The sequence below is a fragment of the Chiloscyllium punctatum genome, chromosome X (assembly GCF_047496795.1).
Source record: "Chiloscyllium punctatum isolate Juve2018m chromosome X, sChiPun1.3, whole genome shotgun sequence".
NCBI lineage: Eukaryota > Metazoa > Chordata > Chondrichthyes > Orectolobiformes > Hemiscylliidae > Chiloscyllium > Chiloscyllium punctatum.
The window spans coordinates 30,294,835-30,315,304 of record NC_092791.1 but is presented as its reverse complement, the minus strand read 5'-3'; the positions used below and the strand labels follow the sequence as shown (position 1 = coordinate 30,315,304).

The following is a 20,470-nucleotide window of genomic DNA, read 5'->3' as shown; positions in this document are numbered from 1 at the left end:
CATGGAGGGTGGGCACTTGCCAAAAATCAGTAACCTGGCCACCAGAGATTTTTAAAATTGTTCTGACACACCTAGAACATAGAATCCCTCCAGTGTAGAAGCAGACTATTCAGCCAGTCAAGTCCATACTGACCCTCCGAAGAGTATCCCATCCAGAACCCACCCCCAACCCCACCCCACCCTGAAACCCTGCATTTCCCATGGCTAATCTACCTAGCCTGCACATTCCTGGACACCGTGGGGCAATTTAGCATGGCCAATCCACCATAACCTACGCATCTGTGGACAGTGGGAGGAAACCAGAGCACACGGAGGAAACCCACGCAGATACAGGAAGAACGTGCATTCTTCGCACAGACACTCGGCAGAGAATGGAATCAAACCCAGGTCCCCTGGCGCTGGGAGGCAGCAGTGCTGACTACTGAGCCACTGTGTTACCTCTGTGACAGGTGGGACTTGAACTCAGAACTTCTGGCCCAGAGGCAGTACCATGACATCACAAGACCCCTTTGCCCACCCTCCATACAGAACGGAATTAAGCATCAATCGAGCTTGACCAAATCTTTTTTGACCCCAATATTAACCTGCCCCACCATAATATGATTGGCATTTCAAATGGCAGGGAAGAGGTTTGGAGCCTGCTGTCGGCGGGGGTTCTTCTGTGAATCAAAAGAACTCAGCCCTGCCCACCCACAAGTTGGCCAAACCCTCCCCAAGGTCCTTTACTTCCCTGGGTCTTGGATTCATTGTGATCTTCACCTTGGGACTGTCTGGAAACATTCCCCCTGCTCCCCTCTCCTTTTTCTCACCTTTCAACAAAGACCACAGCTAACCTTTTGATCTGATTGGACCACCACATTTAACTTTTCATTAATGAGGGGGCATGAGTTTCCCACTCACCACTGATTTAATCTCAAACATCTGACTAAACCACAACTTCTCCAAATTAAAGGAGTATGCAGGGCAAGCAAATGTAAGAAAAGGAGATTCTCCCAACTAAATGCTGTGACCCTAAAGTTCTGCTGAAACGCTGATTATTTAATCCCTTAAACGCAACGTGGAATTTCAGCGTGGGATTAAGTCACCCCATCCAGCACCTTTCCTATTTTGGGTGGCTCCATTAAATTCTGTCCAACATGTGGAATTAAGACCCAGAATAAATCAGAAAAGGGTGCTAAATATATTCAGCTAAGTATATTCATATCTAAGCAATACTACACCAGAACATTCACAGATGCTTCAGCATGAAACAAATGATCTAGCTCCCTGAAAGTGGCAACACAAACAGATAAAGGTGGTAAAGGTGGCTTATGCCTTGCTTGCCTTCATTGGTTGGGACACGGAGTGTAAAAGTTGGCAAGTTATGTTGCAGCTGTATCAGACTTTAGTCAGACTACATTCGGAGTATTGCGTTCAGTTCTGGTTACCAAACTATAGGAAGGACGTGGGGGCTTTGGAGAGGGTGCAAAGAAGTTTATGAGGATGTTGCCCGGATTGGAGATTGAACAAACTCTGACTGTTACCATTACAGCATCAGAGATGGTCCTCAGGGGTGACCTGATAGAAGTATATAAAATTATGAGGGGCATGCATAGGTTGGATAGTTGGAATCTTTGTCCCAGGGTAGAAATATCAAATTCCTGAATGATGGATTCCTGAAGAAGAGCTCATGCCCGAAACGTCAATTCTCCTGCTCCTTGGATGCTGCCTGACCTGCTGTGCTTTTCCAGCAACACATTTTCAGCTCTGATCTCCAGCATCTGCAGTCCTCACTTTCTCCTAGAAATATCAAATACTTGGGAGCATAGATTTAAGGGGAGAGGGAAAAGTCTAAAGGAGATGAGCAAAGCAAGTTTGTTTTTTCCCGAGTTTTGCAGGTGCCTGGAACATGCTGCCAGGGGAGATGGTAGAAGCAGATACAATACAGACACATGAACAGGCAGGGAATAGAGAGAGACATAGGCCGTGTGCAGGCAGATGGGATTAATTTAGAATGGCATCACGGTTGGCACAGACATGGTGGGCCGAAGGGCCTATTCTTGTGCTGTACTGTTCCATGTTCTATAAGGAAGTTCTTACCCAAAAAGCCAAGACTGAACTGACTGCACTCCATCCTCAAAAAAAAAAGAGGTAGGCAGTCACGTTGCAAAATTCAATCTTTTTACAAAAAGAAGTATGTCAACACTGTACATGAAAGTGAATGCAAATTGTAAACAGAATGCTTCATGTGAAGGATCTCTACTTGAAACATTAACCTGCTTTATCTTTTCAAATTTGTTTCAAATTCAAGAATTGCTTTCCATAGTTATTTATTCCACATTGATGGATTTGTGAAACTACCTTGAGCTGTATAGATTGCTTCATCTACAAAATACTCAATTTTATCATTTTCTTTCAGTCATAACAGAAGATTAAATTTCACAGAACTTAAGGCTAAAGATTCAAAGTTCATGTATTAAACAAGAAGACTGGCAACATTTACTTATGTTAAACTGCTACTTTTACATATTGTAATTATTGTAAAGGAGTTGAGTGAGCCCTTCCATTCAACGTACCAGGCATGACTCAGCTACCATCAAACCTTTCTCTCTGCGATATGATAGAGGACAGAATTTTCTGATAAATACAATTCACAAACACAAAATCTTTTCTTTGCGTATTCCTCAGTTTCTCAATGCATTTATTAGTGCTTCTTTGCCCCAACTCTTCAAAAAGACTCAAAGGCCAATATTTTTGTCATGAAATGGCAGCCTTTCCTAGATCTATCAACAAACACATCGCGTTAGACCCCATCTACCACCCCCTGAGAAAAAGGAACAGAAATTGACTTCACCACAGGAAATAACATCACCAACCCAAAGAAACCCAAGTATATAAATAGAAAGCAGGAATTTTCAGCAGTGCTTCGCCTGGAGGTCCACTGAAGATGTTACCTAGTAGGGTGACAAAATGTCTGGAAATGAACCTTCCAGCTCAGCGAGCAAACCTACATCCAAAATCTCAACCTGAGCTACAAATCTTCCCAAAACTCGCTCAGCTTAAGGGCTTTTGGCTGGATAGAATTTGCTTCAGTTCAGAGATTGAGTTAGCAGTCTGTGGGCATCTCCAGTTTTGGTACAGCTTTAACAGTGCTGCTAAAGATAAACTGACTCATGACAGCTTCCCTAGGAGGGGTCCTCCCGACAGCATGAACTCATAACTGAATAATTATGAACCGAGCAGCTAATCCACAACAGCAACCATCCAACAAAAAGAATCAGATGTTTATATGTCCCAAACAGACTGTGACAAGTGGCCCCTTATATTACAGAGAAATCTAATTTAGGGTTCATATTTTATATTGTTAATGAAGGTTATATCTGGAACTGAAGCGGTTGAAAAGGCAACCTATTGCATGGACATTGAAGAACCATCGGTAAGTAAAGGAACGCAAATGCTAATTATATCTCAACAGAAGAGCAAAAGGACAATTCTTAGCCCCCTTGCAAAAAAGAAGTTCGAATCTAACCATTACTCTCAAAACTTACAGATGAGTAAAGGGATGAAGCAAACAAAAACAGAAGTATTGGAGAGCCAGAATTAAGGTTTCCAGGCCAGTGCCATTTTGAAGGGTCACTGGGCTCGAAATGTTCATTCTGTTTCTCTCTCCACAGGTACTGCCAGGCCTGCTGAGTTCCTCCAGTACTTTCTGGTTTTGCTTACTTCAGATCTCCAGTGTCAGCAGTTCTGTTTTCGAGAAGAGTAAAGGTCTTTTGGGTCAGCCTCAACCCACCAAATCCAAGTATCCCAGTACCAAAGACAAGACACTTTATAAAGCATTTAAACGGCTCAACATTAATTCTTGCTGATATTTTCCTGACTGTGCACAAACTAAAGGACTTTTTGGCAAGACAAGATGTTTGATTTTCTGAGAGGTACCATCTTGCTTTTAAAAGATGTGAAAAAAATAACATTGAATTAAACGTTTTAATGTAAATTTTAGTGGACAGACTTTTTAACGCTTGAAAACATGATTGCTTCTCCCACTTCACAATTGTCACATGAGATGGATGAGACAGACAGCCTACATTGACGTCGCTCGGCGCTGACTGACAGGAAACAGCTTGTGTGGTTGAGGCAAAGCTCCATCCCAGCCCAACCCCCATCTCCTGCCGATTGTTGCTGTGAGAGATAAAGAATGCTCAAAGAATCACGAGGCTCGTCACAAAGAACGACTGAATTGGTTCAATCAAGAGTGCAATTAAGGGTGAAACCCAGTTGGAACAATTGCTTGAAGAAGCAAACAATATCATATCCTGGGCCTTGATATTCTAAAACAAGTACGAGGCAGTGGCAGATGGCTCATTTTCTGATCAGCAATAATGTAGACGTTTCTCATACCAGATGCTGCCAAGAGGTAGGGGCACGTTTTACTGCTGGAAATAAGATTTTTGTGGTCATAGGCATTCATTACTGGCTGCAAATGCCTCCACATGTCACACTTCTCACATGGGGAAAATCATACTGGTTACAAAACTTTCATCAAGAGACAATTGTAATGCATGAAGGGGTTTCTAGCCGAGATTGAATACTGGGGTTCTAAGTCATACGAATCAGTAACAGAGTTAGACAGCAAACTGAACGATTGTAACAAACTGGAGTCCCCCCCCCCACCCCCCAACACAACTGTGTCTGTAATAAGCTGCATTATTTTACAAGTAAGTATTTGATATTTTAATAGTGACTCAAGCCCTGGGTCTTCACTTTTGCAAACTTATAATGAGGAGAAAGGGCAGGGGTGCAGCATATTATAAATTGGTAATTTTTTTCATATGTATCTCATAAAAGTTTGATCCAAACATTTAAATTTTTTGGCAAACTACTTGTGCATTTATTTGGATTCTGTATTACAACAGTTTGTGCAGTTTACCCATCACAGTGGGTATTTTACTTAGCAAGAGTTTGCTTATTAAAAGGATCTTTATGTTCAGTCAATTTTAAAAACTAAAAGAAAATGTGGCTTGTTCTAAATATCATACAAGCTTTGATTTTGACCTTAATTTTGCAATTTAACAGGCTCCCTTTTGTATTCGGCAGGATAACAACGTCAATACTAGCTTTTTCTTAGCCGCCTACATCAGGATTTTCTGAACTAGTTAGCTTATTTCACATCTCCAGATTAGAAACGCTGTATTTTGGGTGCACTCCGATTGCCATCACTAGCAAGAGCATTGTTTTCAAAGAGCAGTCCTGCGCTAAAACTGCAACCAAAAACAATTGGGAATGGACATGACTGGCCAATGTTCAATCAGCACATAAAGCAGCTGCGTTTTGAAGTGACAGTGTATGTCTACATGCAGAGAGTCAGCGGAGAATGACTCTGGAAAATAGATTTTGCTCTTGTATCTCACGATTGAAAATAGACAGCTTTCCAGACGGTGCAATGGGTAAGGGCACCGTGTGGTATGGCACAAAAGCCATACAGGGAATGATCACAGGTGTGATTGCCAACCTCACTGAAGGAGCTGATTCCATGTTGGGATACCAGCTGAAGGTCTAAGTTGGCTCCAATTTCACTGGTGGCATGGTACGGTGCTGGTGGTGGTGGTGGTCAGGGAGGGGAAAAGAAATCAGTCATTGTTCGACAGTGTCTGGCCATTATCCAAATAAGCTTAAATGAGAAATGCACGTGGGTGCCAATTGGTCACAGTACACAGAATTTACAGACCAACTGCCGAGGTCTAGGGCAGGGTTTAACCTTTCACACAAACTTCTGACCAGCCTACTCCTTCACTCAAGGCAATCTGAAGATTGTGATCAGCCATGATACCCTTCACAGTTCCACAGCCTGCACACACACAGTTCCATTTTACATCCAGGGTGGGAATGCAGCCCAATGGGTGTCCAGATGATTTTAATCCAAGAGCCTCGTAAACATACCACTGGCTTCCCGATCAAGATGACCTGGGCGTCAGTGGGAAACAGTACAATTGGTCAGGAAGACTTTGCAAGGAACTTTCCCTGGCCCTCGAGCAAGTGATCAGGAGTTGGGGCTGAGGTGCTAGGACATCGATAGCAGTTGGTCGGGGTAGGGAGTTATCCTGTTCAAGATCCACACAAAGAAACTATTTAAGAAAACATTTTTACACTTCTCTTTCTCATCTCTGCTGGCCCTGGACTGAGTTCCCAATGGTTTCAATCTGGTGGGGAAGCCAGTACCACTCCATTGCTCAGGTATTGCAGTCAGTATATGACACAGAGTCTGACTGGCACATTTAAATAGTGTGGTTTCAAATGGGTCTCTTTGGCACTTGCAATGTACAATTACAGTCGACAAGACTGGGGACAGTGGTAAGTCCTATTTTAACAGCTGTCAGCCTAACAGAAACCAGGGTGGGGAAGTTCAAATTTCATCCCAATCTGTTAGGACGGATGAAAACAAAAAAATTATTAACATATTTTTCTGATCAGAGAAGTTATTACACACCTCTGGAGCTGATGGGACTTGAACCCAGGGACACTACCACTGCACTACAAAAGGGCACAGATAAAGACATGCAATTGGGAGTTAACTACGGGCATGGACCGGTCATTTACAGATCTGTGCCATAAGCTCAGACAGTAGTGATAGTGTCCCTGGGTTCAAGCCCCACCTGCTCCAGAGGTGTGTAATAACATCTCTGAACAGGTTAGTTCGAAATAGGAGAGTCAGCAGGCCCAGGTTCAAGCCCCACTTGTGCTAGATGTGTGTCATAACGTGCCTGAATAGGCTGATCAAAATAATCATAAGTTAGGAAGACCAAAACATTGAGTGGGTATTTGGGGTCTGGTGGCTGGAAAATCAGCTCCAGCTATGGAGAAAAGAATAAAGACCACCCTTAATATAAAAGGGAAGCCACTCAGGGGTGTATAGCAAAGATCTACAAAACATTAGATTAAATACAGCAAGAAACTGCAGGGTGAAATTTCAGGAAGCAAGGAGGTGGAGCTGTGTGCAGTGGAGATGGTCGAGAGTATCAAGTTCCTGGAAGTGACAATCACCAACAATCTGTCCTGGTCTACTCATGTTGATGCTACGGCCAAGACAACACAACAACGCTTCTTCTTCCTTAGGAGGCCAAGGAAATTCGGCACGTCCGAAAGGACTCTCACCAAATTTTACAGATGCACCATAAAAAGCATCCTATCTGAATGCATAACAGCTTGGTATGGCAACTGCTCTGCCCAGGACCGTGAGAAATTACAGAGAATTGTGAACACAGCCCAGTCCATCACGCAAGCCAACCTTCCACTCATTGGCTCCATCCACACTTCCCACTGCCTCGGGAAGGCAGCCAACATCAAACTCTTCCCACCCGGGTTACAACGTTTCCAACCTCTTCCGTCAGGCAGAAGATATAAAAGCTTAAACACACACACTAACAGGTTGAAGAACAGTTTTTTCCTTGCTGTTATTAGACTACTGAATGGACCTCTCTAATTTCAAATCTAATTTTGATGTTGCTTTTGTACGCCACCTTTGTAGCCGTATATTCCTCGCTCTGTTCGATCACTCTATGATCTTTGTAGGTTATGGTCTGCCTGTACTAAATGCAAAACAAAACTTTTCACTACTGAGGTAGATGTGACAGCAATAAATCAAATCAATAAGGAGTGGAGTTGATGAAGTGTATTGCTGAACAATGTGGATTCCGGCCAGATGCCTCGTTTTCCTACTCATTAAACACAGGGTACTCACTGGCCCATGACTGGTTGGTAAGTGGAATGTTTCAGTTCTGACAGGACCCAACTGTTTGACTCGGAAGGTCTTGTGACACACGGGTAGTGTTGCCACCTCTGAGACTGAAGGTCCAGGTTCAAGTCCACCTGCTCTGGTCATGTGCTGTAGCATGTCTGAACAGGTCGATTGAAATAACTACTTTTTTTTGAGGTAGAAATTAAAACAAGCTGCCTCCCTCCAATGAAAGGAAAAGATTTGTAGAAGTATGCTACACCATGCTCTCTGCCCTCCATACAAGGAGGAGGGGTGGTAAAGAAAGAGTGATCACAAACTCATTGTGACCCATCACGTTTGCTTTTGGTAAAAGAATGCCTGCTTGTGCATTGTCCAGGGCACATTCAAACGATTCATGAATCCAGACCCAAGTCTCTGGTCCTACCCTTAAGTGTGAAGTCTCCCATGAAACACACCCAATATACATTATAAATCACAAGAAAGTGTGTCCCTGAGTACACCTGGATTTTATGTGTCTGTTTATATCATTGGCTTTTGAGATTAGCAGATCAAAAAACTGACTTGCAACATCATTTGGAAATAGAGTTGGGATGTGTAACCTGCCCAAACTATTTCCAGTGGAGGTGGGCAGTATACAAATTGGGTGCTGCCACTTCATTTCACCTGGTTTTGTGAAAGGGAAGCTTGCACTTGAAATAATTTATTGGAGCTCTTTGAGGAGTAACAGATAAAGGGAAACTTGTGGATATGGTGTAAGTGGATTTTCAGATGACATTTGACAGGGTGTCACATTAAAGATCACAGTGTAAAATAAGAGCCCATGGCACTGGGAGTAACATATTAACATTAAAATAAGGGTGGTTAGCTAACAGGAAACAGAATAGGCATCAAACCGATAATCTTTGAGCTGGCAAGAAGTGAAGTGCTACAGGGATCTATGCTGCGGCCTCAACTATTTACTCTTTAGCAATGACTTAGACAAAGACATTTAAGACATCGTTGTTAAATTTGCTTCTGACAGAAAGATAGATTGGATAGTAAATTGTGAAGACACTAAGAATACCTGAATGGGCAAGAAAATCTGGAAGATGATGCGTAACGTGGGAAAATGTCAATTTGTCCACCAGCAAAAAGAATGAAAAAGCTGTACATACTCAACAGTTGGGATGCAGGTACAACAGGTGATTAGGAAGGTACATGGAATATTGGTGTTTAGTGCAAGGGGAATGGAATCTAAAAGTAGGAAAGTTTTGTTTCAGTTGTATGGGACATTGGTGAGACCAGATCTGGAGTAACGTGTACAGTTTTGGTTTCCTAATTTAAAAAGAGGGTATAATTGCATTAGAAGCAATTCAGAGAAAGTTTACCCAACTGTTTTCTGGAAAGAAGGAGTATTCTTTTGAGGAAACAGTGGACCCATAATCATTGCAGTCTCAAGACTGAGAGGTGATGTCATTGAACCATACAAGAGTGAGGGGACTTGACTGAATCGATACTGACAGGAGGTTTCCTCTTGTGGAAGAGACTAGAACTAAGGATAGTTTAAAAAAGTGATAGGTCTCCTATTTAAGATGGCGCTTAAGAGAAATCCTCTCTCTCAAAGGGGTTGCAAACCTGTGGAATGCTCTGCCCCGGGAGTGGTGAAAGCAGGGTCTTTTAATGTTTTTAAGACATAGCTTGTTCGAGATGGTATGGGGTAGGTAGGAGAATGGAGTAGAGGCTATAATCAGATCAGCCATGATGTTATCACAGAGACCAAGTGGAGCATGCTCAAGGAACCAATTGGCCAATACCTGCTCTTAACTCACATACCTGTATACAGTAGACAACACAATGTAGAGGATTTGAAAACTTATAACAGTCCTTTTTTGATTTGCAAGAGTCACTCCAGAAAACTTTTATTTAAAAAAACTTTAACCTAAAAAGAACCCTCATCACTAGCTTTATGCTCAGGCCTCATACTTTTCACAGGCTTCCTGCATATAAATCTACTGCTGCGTTGTTAAAAGAAAAGGTGTACTGTTAAGACTTGAAATGAAATTTAGACAACTGATTCTAACTAGCTTGCCACGATCCTTTATTTCTGCACAAAAAGAAATGTTTATCTCAACAGGCTTTTTGCAAGCCTTCAAATATGTTCCAACGCAACTTTTCAAATTCGATTAAAATTGCTTCCCTTCGTCTCAGCTATGGTTCTTGGAATGTGACCCCCCTCGTAAACAAACACCTTATTAAAAAAAAAGTTGGCAAGTTGCACACAAACATTTGTAGTGAATTTTCCTTCTCTTGTAACATTGCCCAGCTGTAACTTTTGGCTCTGAAGGAAGTGCCACGGCTGTAGAATTTCCTGCATTCAACTTCACCACATGTATTGCAGCTGAGAAAAGCATGGAAATGTTGCTCTCTCTGTCTGCCTGTAAAAGGTTCAATGCAGAAGAGGAGGACCCCAATTCTCTGTAACTTGGCAGAATGGCGTCCTGTCTGTATCCATGTTCTGGCAATGCCCCAAACAGGCAGACGCTTTTTACATTTGTTCTCCAAATGTAAGGATCACTTGAGATTTAATTAATTGCCCATTCTGGGGAAGCAATGGTGCATGGGGAATTAGTAATCTAGCCGAATGTTCTGGGGACAAGGGTTCAAATCCTACCATGGTAGAAGGTGAAATTTGAATTCAGTAAAAATCTAGAAGTAATAAAAATTTGCCTCATGAAAACCATTGATTGTTGTAAAAACCCATCTGGTTCATTAATATCCATCATGGAAGGAAATCTGCCATCCTTACCTGTTTGAGGCCGACATGTGACCCACAGCAATGTGGTGATTGACTTTTGGCTGCAACTGGGGATGGCAAATAAATGGTGGCCTAGCCAGCAACATCCACATTCCAAGAACAAATGCGAATAATCCTGTGTTAACGTCAGAAGGGTCCCCTTCTTCATAGCGATTTTGTTTCTGACAAGTGAATGATAGACTACCTCAAGGGCATTAAAATCAGATCAAGTCAGAATGTCAAATACCATTCCCTTCAAGATAGTTGGGAATCACAGATAGACTTTGACAACAGTGGCTTTCACAAACTCATTTAGTCTCCCTAAGACTTCACTTGCTGTTCAACATCTCTTTGCAACTGTGGATTGTTCTGCCAGGCAATGAAGGCTGCTTATTTTTGATCCAGGTGGTTATATATTTCTGCATGGTTATCAATGAATCACTTCTGCGACAACCATGCTCAAACCCAATGGTCTGGGCACAGGAGTCCAGCACAGCTGAGTTTATTGGATTCCACTGTACTTAGGTAAATTGGCCATGCTAAATTGCTCATAGTATTCAGGGATCTGTAGGTTAGGTGCATTAATCAGAGGTAAAATGTAGAGTAATAGGGTAGGAGAATAAGTCTGGGTGGATTACTCTTCGGAGGGTCAGTGTGGACTTGCTGGGCTGAAGGGCCTGTTTCCACACTGTAGGGATTCAATGATTCTATGAAAGCAAGTTGGATGTGTGAAGGTTTGCCAGATTGATCATGAGCTGCACTCAGAATTCCTGATTTCGATTGGTCTGCTTTAGGGTTGAAACATTCATCGTCTTCCTTTTGAATGTCAGGGCCTTGCAAGATCCTGGTGCTAGGTCCATGTGCATCACTGATCAAACAAGCCCCATGACCTATTCAGTAGGCACCAGTTTCCCACACAGATCATGTGATACAGGTGTCACTTAGATCTTGGACCTGAACCAGGGTCTAGATGATCTAGAATCTTTTTTTAAATTCATTCACAGGATAAGGGCATCGCTGGCTAGGTCTGGAGTCACATGCAGGCCAGATCAGGGAAGGATATCAGTTTCTTTCCCTAAAGGACATTAGTGGACCAGATAGGCTTTCCCAACAATCAGCAATGGAATCGTCGTCATCATTAAACTCTTATTTCCAGATTTTTATTGAATTCAAATTTCACCATCTGCCATGAAAGGATTTGAACCTGGGTCCCCAGCACATTACCTGGGTCTCTAGATTGACAATTCAGCGACAAGCTCGAATGTATCCATAAAGCTCCATATTCCTCTTTCTGGCAGAACAAGGTGTTTATTGGAATGATGCCATGCTGAGCACACTTTCAGGAGGATGATGCCATTTGCATTGGCATTTCCACCCAGTTTTTCCCCAATGCTTCCACCGCAGACATTGGAGTTATGGCCAACTGTGGTGTAAAGTCTCCCAGAAAGATGATCTTTTCTTCTTTTGAGATGGCAGTTAGGACTTCACCAGGGTGTGGAGGTGCCGGTGTTGGCCTGGGGTGGACAAAGTTAAAAAAATCACACAGCACCAGGTTATCGTCCAACAGCTTTATTTGGCAGCACTAGCTTTCGGAGCACTGCTCCTTCGTCAGGTAGCTAGTGGGGCAGGATCATAGGATATGGAATTTATAGTAAAAGATCTTGCCCCATCACTTGTATGACACTTTGATCTTTTACTATAAATTCCATATCCTATGATCCTGCCCCACTAGCTACCTGACGAAGGAGCAGTGCTCCGAAAGCTAGTGCTTCCAAATAAAGCTGTTGGACGATAACCTGGTGCTGTGTGATTTTTGACTTCATCAAGGTTAGAACAGAACTTTTCCTTAACATAGTCAGTGTCTGGGCTAAGCACTGATGATGACAGCATGTTAAATATTAGCACACATGCAAAATCAGCCTGACTAAGTGTAGAGGTTGAAATGGCACATGGCTTAACTTCAGGCGCGTCATGACAACCCTGAAATTCACAAACCGTTAGACCTTCTCTGTGCTTCAGTAAGGAATGGGCCACATTCCTGCTTTGAAAGCTGTAAAACAGCCCGAATAAAATGCAAAGGATTGACTGGAGAGTCAATATTTTAAATTTCAATACAATGTAAGAGATGACATCTTTTTATTTTTGGACTGTGGACTGAAAGTGAGAAAAATAGACACTGCTTTTCAGAAGGGGAGAGTATTCAAGGAGTTGTTTGCAGCTTCGGAAAAACAAGTGAAGCCACCTGATACATGTGAGACAGTGTTCCATTTCGGAGACACTGGATCCAGACAATCTGGTACCATTTGTTGTGGGACCAGGAGGGCCTAACATAATAACAACCCTCTGACTGGGTCAGGTTGCAGTTTAACACAGACCTTGTTAGGGAAGTGAAAGAGGGAGAAGCAAGGAGACCTGCATCAATCATTCGCTCTCTCCTTTCTTGAAAGTTGCTATCTCCAATTTTCTGTTGGAAAAGCAAAAAATCTACATTGAGAGACACTGAAAGAAATAATTCTAAAACCCAAAGACAGCCCCATGTCCAAGTATGCAACTTGATTATCGCTGTGCAGATAGAGGTATCCATGAAGAATTGAAATGATTATGAAATCAACCCATCTAGTTTTGTGATTTGAACTGGTAACGCAGAACTGGATTCTCCTAACTATATTTTTCTCTCCCACTCACAGTACCTATGCTTTCTTTTGGGTGTATATGTACGTATGTGGGACAATTTTAAAGGGGGTAAAGTTTAAGTTACATAAATTAGAAACCGTGTTCTTGTGAAAAGTAAGTTTCAGTAACTTCATTAAAAAAGTTACAAAAAAAAGGAAAAGTTTTTTTTAAAAAACTGTCAACTGAAGAGAGCTATTATGGTCTGCTTTTATCCTGGGTAGCAATCAGAGGCAAATTGAGAGTTTTGGATGTTTAATTAACTCTTCACATTTGTGGCGACTCAGCGTTTGATTTCCAGTGCCCAACTCCAGTGAGTTGTGACGTAGAAAGGGATCAACAGCTATTGTGAATTCCCTATTAGATCAGATAGACTGGCCCACATCATGACTTTGTCCCTGTGGGCCAGGTGTAGGGTTATACAGTCACCGTGTTCAACTTTGGTTTGATGCTTCAGAAGTCTTGAGCACAATGCCTTTCCAGACTCTCTGTTTAATCCATTTCTTGGCCTTTCACTGACAGGAACATAGGATTGAGGAGGAGTAGGTCATTTCGAGCCTGCTGCACGGTTCAATAATATCATGATTGATCTGGTTGTGGTCTCATCTCCACTTCCCGTCTGTCTCCCATAACCCTCAAATCCCTTGCCTATCAAAAATCTAACTAACCAAGCCCGTGAATAAATTTGAAGACCCGTCCTACACTAGCTTCCGGGAAAGAGAATTCCACATGTTTATCACAGAATCCCTACAGCGTGGAAACAGGTCATTTGGCCCAACAAGCCCACACCGTCCCTCGAAAGAGTATCCCACCCAGACCCATTCCCCTACCCCTGACTAATGCAGCTAACCTACACATCCCTGAATGCTATGGGCAATTTAGCATGGCCAATCCATCCTAACCTGCACATCTATGGACTGTGGGAGGAAACCGGAGCACCCGGAAGAAACCCACACAGACACGGGGAGAATGTGCAAACTCTACACAGACAGTTGCCAGAGGCTGGAATCGAACCTGGGTCCCCCTGGCGCTGTGAGGCAGCAGTGCTAACCATTGAGTCCCAGAGAAAAAAAATAGTCTTCATCTTGGTCTTAAAAGGAAGATCTCTTAATCTTAAACAATGTTGCGTAGTTTTGGTCTCCTCCACAAGAGGAAAATCGTCCTGTTATCCATAGTATCCATTCACCTCACGATCTTATGTGCTTCAATAAGATCACCTCTCGTTCTCCTAAACTCCAATGGATATAGACCTAACCAAATTAGGAAGACATTACTACAGACATAACACAAACGTGGGAGGGAGTTGGTGTTTCTAAAAGATAGTAGGACTCAGAGGAAAGAAGCAGAGAATTATTATCATAAAACACAGCTGTAACACCAGAAAAGAGCAGGGGCTCATAGGCCATGCAATCTGTAACAAATTGAGTGCCTGAAGCATTTCAGCACCCCCGCCCACTGTCACACCTGCTTCACACAGCTGCTACAGTGCTGCTGAGTGATGGGTCATACTGAGGTTAAGCAGCTTCCATTGCAGTGGATTTTATCATGGAAGTAAAACTATAATACCCAAACCCAGCAATGTACAATCCTGAAGGCTACTGCTTCTCAATTACTCCAGAATGATTACATTTCTCAGTGTGGAAATCTGAAACACTGAGAACATAACAGCAACAGCGCAGCCGCTCCCACTCACTTGGCTAATTTCACAAGTAGCCAGTATAAATGTTTAACTCGTTCACTGACTTGACGATTCTGTTCATGCCATTTACACAGCTGGTACTTTTGAAAGATACGCAACGCAATCATTGCCATATCATACCTGTTAATATGAAAATTATACCCCTGTCGGTATTTAATATTACCTACCACTTCCTTTCGTTCTCATAATATTGCATTTTATTTTCCATTTGTAAATGCAAGCCATCTTATTGATAAAATGAAACAAAATGAATTGGAAGATTCATCTCAGGCAATGCACTCTCTGAACAATTGGATTTTCTAAGATTTCCTCTGGACTCACGTGTTAAGGAAGTAGCACAAAATCTGAGCAAGCTGTTGAAGAAGGATCAAATGAATAAATTGAAGGCTTTTTATTATGGTTCCACAATTATACTTGAAACCCAACAACAAGTAGCTCTCATTTGGGTGTGAAATGGAAACACTGCTGGTTTCAAATCACTTACCCTGTGTCAATCCTCCAAAACCTTTTCTCAAGGACTATTTCAATAAGACTTGTATCCAGCCAAAATGAGTGCAAGGTTGGCAAAGTGCTTGCTGTTCTCGCCTGTGCCATTGTCAAATTTGGGATTCATTGAAAGGCAACTTCTTGCCCAGCATTCGATGCCTGCTGGTGGGCATCTCACTACAGCAGAGCTGGTGAGGTGAGCAGGGGACATTACCCAGCACTATTTTCTAAGGTTAGAAGCAACGTTCCTACTTTTCCTTGTCTCACAAAAGTGATCCAATTTACTTCAATTTGTAAACAGTATCCTACAACCAGAGAAGGACCGTGAGTGTAGCAGTCAAACAGCAGTTGTTTCAGACTGGAACATCTGCCGGAAAATCTGTGTCAGCTAGATCTGGAGGGTCTCAGGCGCAGTCACTCTTCCCTGCCATTTTCAAACCAACAAATGCCTCATAAACATAACATGGAGATGCTGAAAAAAGCCCAAAAATACACCTAGCAGAGGTCACTCAACAGTAACCAGATGACTTTTCTAAGCAGGTTCGAGTGGCATAATGGTTCACACTGCTGCCTCATGGCACTCGGGACCTAGGTTTGACTCCACTCTCGAGTGTCTGTGTGGAGTTTGCATGTTCTCCCAGTGTCTGTGTGGGTTTCCTCCGAGTGCTCTGGATTCCTCCCATAGTGCAAAGATGGGCAGGTTAGGGTGGATTCGCAATGCTAAATTGCCCATAGTGGCCAGGATTTTCAGGCTAGATGGACTAGCCATGGGAAATGCAGGATTACAGGTGGGTCTGGAGAGGATGCTCTTCAGAGGGCCAGCGTGGACTTGATGGGCTGAATGGCCTGCTCCCACACTGCAGGGATTCTATGATTCTAGGAGTACATTGATGACAACTAGAATATCCCCACTAGTGTCAATTTTCAGGCACAGCCACAAAAGGTTCTGTGCTGTATTGTTCTGTGTTCCATGTTCTGATATGCTGTTAAGATCCTACAGGTAAATGGACTTTACAGGTTGCTTTTGGACTTCTTTTTACATACAACAAAGAATTAGTCACAAGTGAAAAGGGATTTGTACTTCGGGAGATACAAATTAGTGGATCTATCTAAACAGAACCTACAGCAGGACATAATCCTGCCTTGGGGGCAATCAGACCATTATCCTCGTGTAATTATCATGGGCGAGTTGAATATTTAGAATGAATAACAAGGCTGTCAGAAAACTGTAGGCAGTCAATCCTACAGCGGTGCCTTATTGAAGGAGGGAGAAACATAAATATGGAAAACTAGGAAAACAAATGATCAATCGTTTTTACAATCATAAGCTCTGAAGAGATGTACAAAAACAAGGATTAGTGATTTTTTTCAGGTCATTGATAAGAGCAAATACCCACCCAACATTAAGATGATCCACCAGGGCCTCCGTGAGACGTGTAGCAGCTGCAACAGCTTCCCTCCTCCTTTTTTCTGAAAGGAAATGAAGATATGAAGTTGGTGAAGAACTGCCTGGTCACTCTGTTCTATCATTGCCCTCTAAGATAAAGAGGGAAAATAAATACATATTCATGACCTAAATAAAATCTGGCATTCTAAATATCCAGTGGTGCTATCAAAGTACACAATTAGAATGTCCTATGGAACTGACTATCCTCACAGCATTCATCCTCATTTAGGAATCGGCTTGAAGACTCAAACGGCATGGTGGCTCAGTGGTTAGCACTGCTGCCTCACAACGCCAGGAACCCAGGTTCGATTCCAGCCTCGGGCGACTGTCTGTGTGGAGTTTATACATTCTCCCAGTGTCTGCGTGGGTTTCCTCTGGGTGCTCCGGTTTCCTTCCACAGTCCAAAGATGTGCAGGTCAGGTGAATTGGCCATTCTAAATTGCCCGTAGTGTTAGGTGCATTCGTCAGAGGGAAATGGGTCTGAGTAGGTTACTCTTTGGAGGGTCGGTGTGGACTTATTGGGCCGAAGGGCCTGTTTCCACACTGGAGGGAATCTAATCTAATTGTCCTGCAGTGTAGGAGGGTTGTGTAAGACAGATGAGAGCGACACGCTGTGATCGCAGATCGCCAGGCAGGAGGAGGTACAAACAAGTGATTGTGGAATGGTAGAACAGTTGGCAGCCAATCACAACTAATCATACCACATGTTAGAAGCAGACTGCGCACTTTGCAGGATCTATATGTGCCATTCCTCACTCCCTGTCCTTGCTCCCCACCCGCATGAGAAAATTGGAGACAGCACCAAGATAGTAGGAGTACTTTTCCATTCTATGACCAAGTGAGTCTGACAAAGAATTATCTAGACTCGAAATGTTACCTTGTCCTCTCTCCATGGATGCTGCCTGACCTGCTGTGATCTCCAGCGCTTTTTATTTTCAGAGTAAGTATGGCAATGCCATTTTGAGATGATGTGATTGCTGCAGAAAGAGCTGGAAAACTATTCCAAAACAGTTCTTAAATGCCTATTCCGAGCAGCTACCCTTCATGGACAGCCTGGACAGTTACCATCACAGCCAAGCAGTGGAGTTGGGGGAAACTGTGAGGACTTACCATAGGATAACCAGGAACAAAATTAGTTTTCTGCTTTATTCCCTTCCCCAAGATTAAAATATAAACTAACTGGAATAGCTACTGTCTGTTCATTCAACACAATCCAAAGATTGAACCCAATGTCGTTTTGGTCTGTGAAGGTCAGCACCACATTTGCCTTCTATCTTATCTCAGGAATTCCAGAACAGTAGCATTTGACTCAACATTGAAAGATACTTTGTTTCTCCATTTTAATTTTGCTAAGGTTAGCAGGCCAGTAAAAAGGTGTAATATTGCAGCAATGTTTTGTCTCACAAAGTGTGCTGATGTGTGTAATTCCTCACACGGTGCATTCTTGATCTTGGTCTTGTCACAAGAAAGGAGACATAAAAAGCTTAAATGCCAAGAGGAAGGCAGGAGACTGTCCACAACGAGGAAGAAGCACAGGAGCAAAACAAAACAAATGAGTCACCTTTGGTTAACTTAGCACAATTTCTGGCATTCGGATTGACAGTGGCTTATGAATGAGGATGTGAAATCCAAAGAACAAAGAAGAGAAATAAACAATTACTGTTACTTTAAATCAAAAGAATATTTAATTGTCACTGCTTATCCAAATCTCATTTTCTTGCTTCTGAACAGCAACAATCTTCATAGTTGTTACCTCTACAGCGTCATTTTATTCAGCAAGACCTGAAGCGATGATACTAACTTGCCATTAGCTCACTAATTTTGACAGCATTGTTTCTAATTCTGAAAAACGTATGAAGACTTCAAAAGAGAGAGAAATGGAACAATAGGCACAGCAAGACCTATGCGTCAAAGGCCAGCAACATTAGCACGGTCTGCATACAATTTGAAAGCACCTATGGATTCTGTAATCGAAGACTGAAGATGTTAAGCTGTTTAACACTGGTGGAGAAGCAATAATCACAGATCTGTCATTAGTGCTGGAGGGAGGTAACTAGAAATAGCGTATTAATTGAATCAATAAAAAAAAATTGATTTCATCATCAAAGCTCAACTGCATAAATTGCTGCAGATCTGTTAAAATCAAAAACATCACTCAAATCAATTCTGACAAAGGATTTGAAAATGACCTGAAACATAACCCTGTCATTTTGTCTTCTCTGACACTGATCTATTGTGAATTGCCAGCATTCACACCTTTTATCTTAACAGTTTTGACTTAAGACAATGTAGGCACTTCCTCCACATTTAGTAAGCTAATGTGATGAACTGGCTTTGGTAACTGGGTTACAAAGGCTTTGTTAGATAAAATGGAATGTAATACAGTGTGGTTGCTTAAATAATTTTAAAAGGGAATGGGAGGTCGGGGGCGGGGGGGGGAGCGGGGGTGGGGGGGTGGGGGAGGGGAGGTCGGGAGAGAACACCACACTATTTTTGGCCTTTGGATGCTGGACTCACACAGAACATCAGCAGTTTTTGGAGATTATTATTCCTTACTCAGACTGTGGGAAAAGATGCTGGCCAGACTTCAATGTCTCTGCTTAGAGAATAACTTGGGTCTCCAAGGTAATTAGAATTGGGCCAACTGTGACTGAGGAATAACTTTATCTTGACTAGAGAACAGAGGCTGCTCTGAGAGTGTTTATTCCTTGAAGTCATCTGTTACACTATGGGACAAAGGGGAGAAAACACTGGGCATAGCAGCCAGATCAATGCAGTCAGTAATTTGGCACCACTAACATTTGATTTGATTAGATTGATCGTGAAAATTGTGGGTGAGTCGCAGCCAAGTAACTTACCGTTTGCTTAATAAAACATTTATTGTAACAAGTAGCTTTTACAGCGAATTGCTAGTGAAGGGGAAGCAATAAATGTCAAGCAGAAGACTTGCAATATTTTGACCTCTTGCTCGCCTACAATTGCACAAATGCCAACATCCCAGGAGGTGCCTTGCGCAACTTCATGTGCAAGCTGAAAAAGTGAATGCCAACCAGTTATTCAAATCTGGACAGTATCACAACTAGGCCAACATGCACTTTGTAGTAGCGAGTCACTGGATAGCGAACAGAAGTGGGAACCCTCTATCTGGGCCAAGATCACAAAGAGAAATTGGAACTTTCCAAATTGACCAGCTCACTCAGATCAGGAATTAAAGATAAACATTTTGTCTGTATGGCTGTGTACCACACGAACAGTTCATTTCATCATATAAATACAGGGGACAGATTGCATTTATTACTTTTACGAGCAGTGAATCATTGCATGAACACATTACTATATAGCGTCTACATCTCAAAGGTGGAACTAAGACATATGGTCCTTGTAAGGATTTTTTTAGCATCAAACAAATTAAGAGGTAGTTGAAATTGCAAGAGCAAAATAAAAGCTTTTAAAAAAAAAATCGACATCCAGAAAAGAGAATGTCAGTATTTTGACCATTTGATCAGAATTGAAAAGCTACAGAGATCTCTTCTAGAAGGCAAAATAGCAGGCAGTAGAAAGAAGCGTTGACTTGGTTAGATGAACAAAGAGACCTTGGAGTGCAGGCGCATCGAGCCTTGAAAGTAGAGTCACAGCTAGATAGGATAGTGAAGGCGGCGTTTGGTATGCTTTCCTTTATTG

At 42.4% G+C, this 20,470-nt stretch overlaps 1 protein-coding gene across 1 annotated transcript in view; it reads right to left on the bottom strand.

Annotated features, from left to right (window-relative positions):
- bloc1s1 (biogenesis of lysosomal organelles complex-1, subunit 1) overlaps nucleotides 1-20,470 on the bottom strand; it is a 97,126-nt gene that overhangs the window by 57,671 nt on the left and 18,985 nt on the right. Inside the window, exon 2 of the mRNA XM_072567116.1 lies at nucleotides 16,740-16,812. Coding sequence (XP_072423217.1) covers nucleotides 16,740-16,812 — 73 coding nt within the window. The remainder of the gene's footprint in view (nucleotides 1-16,739; nucleotides 16,813-20,470) is intronic.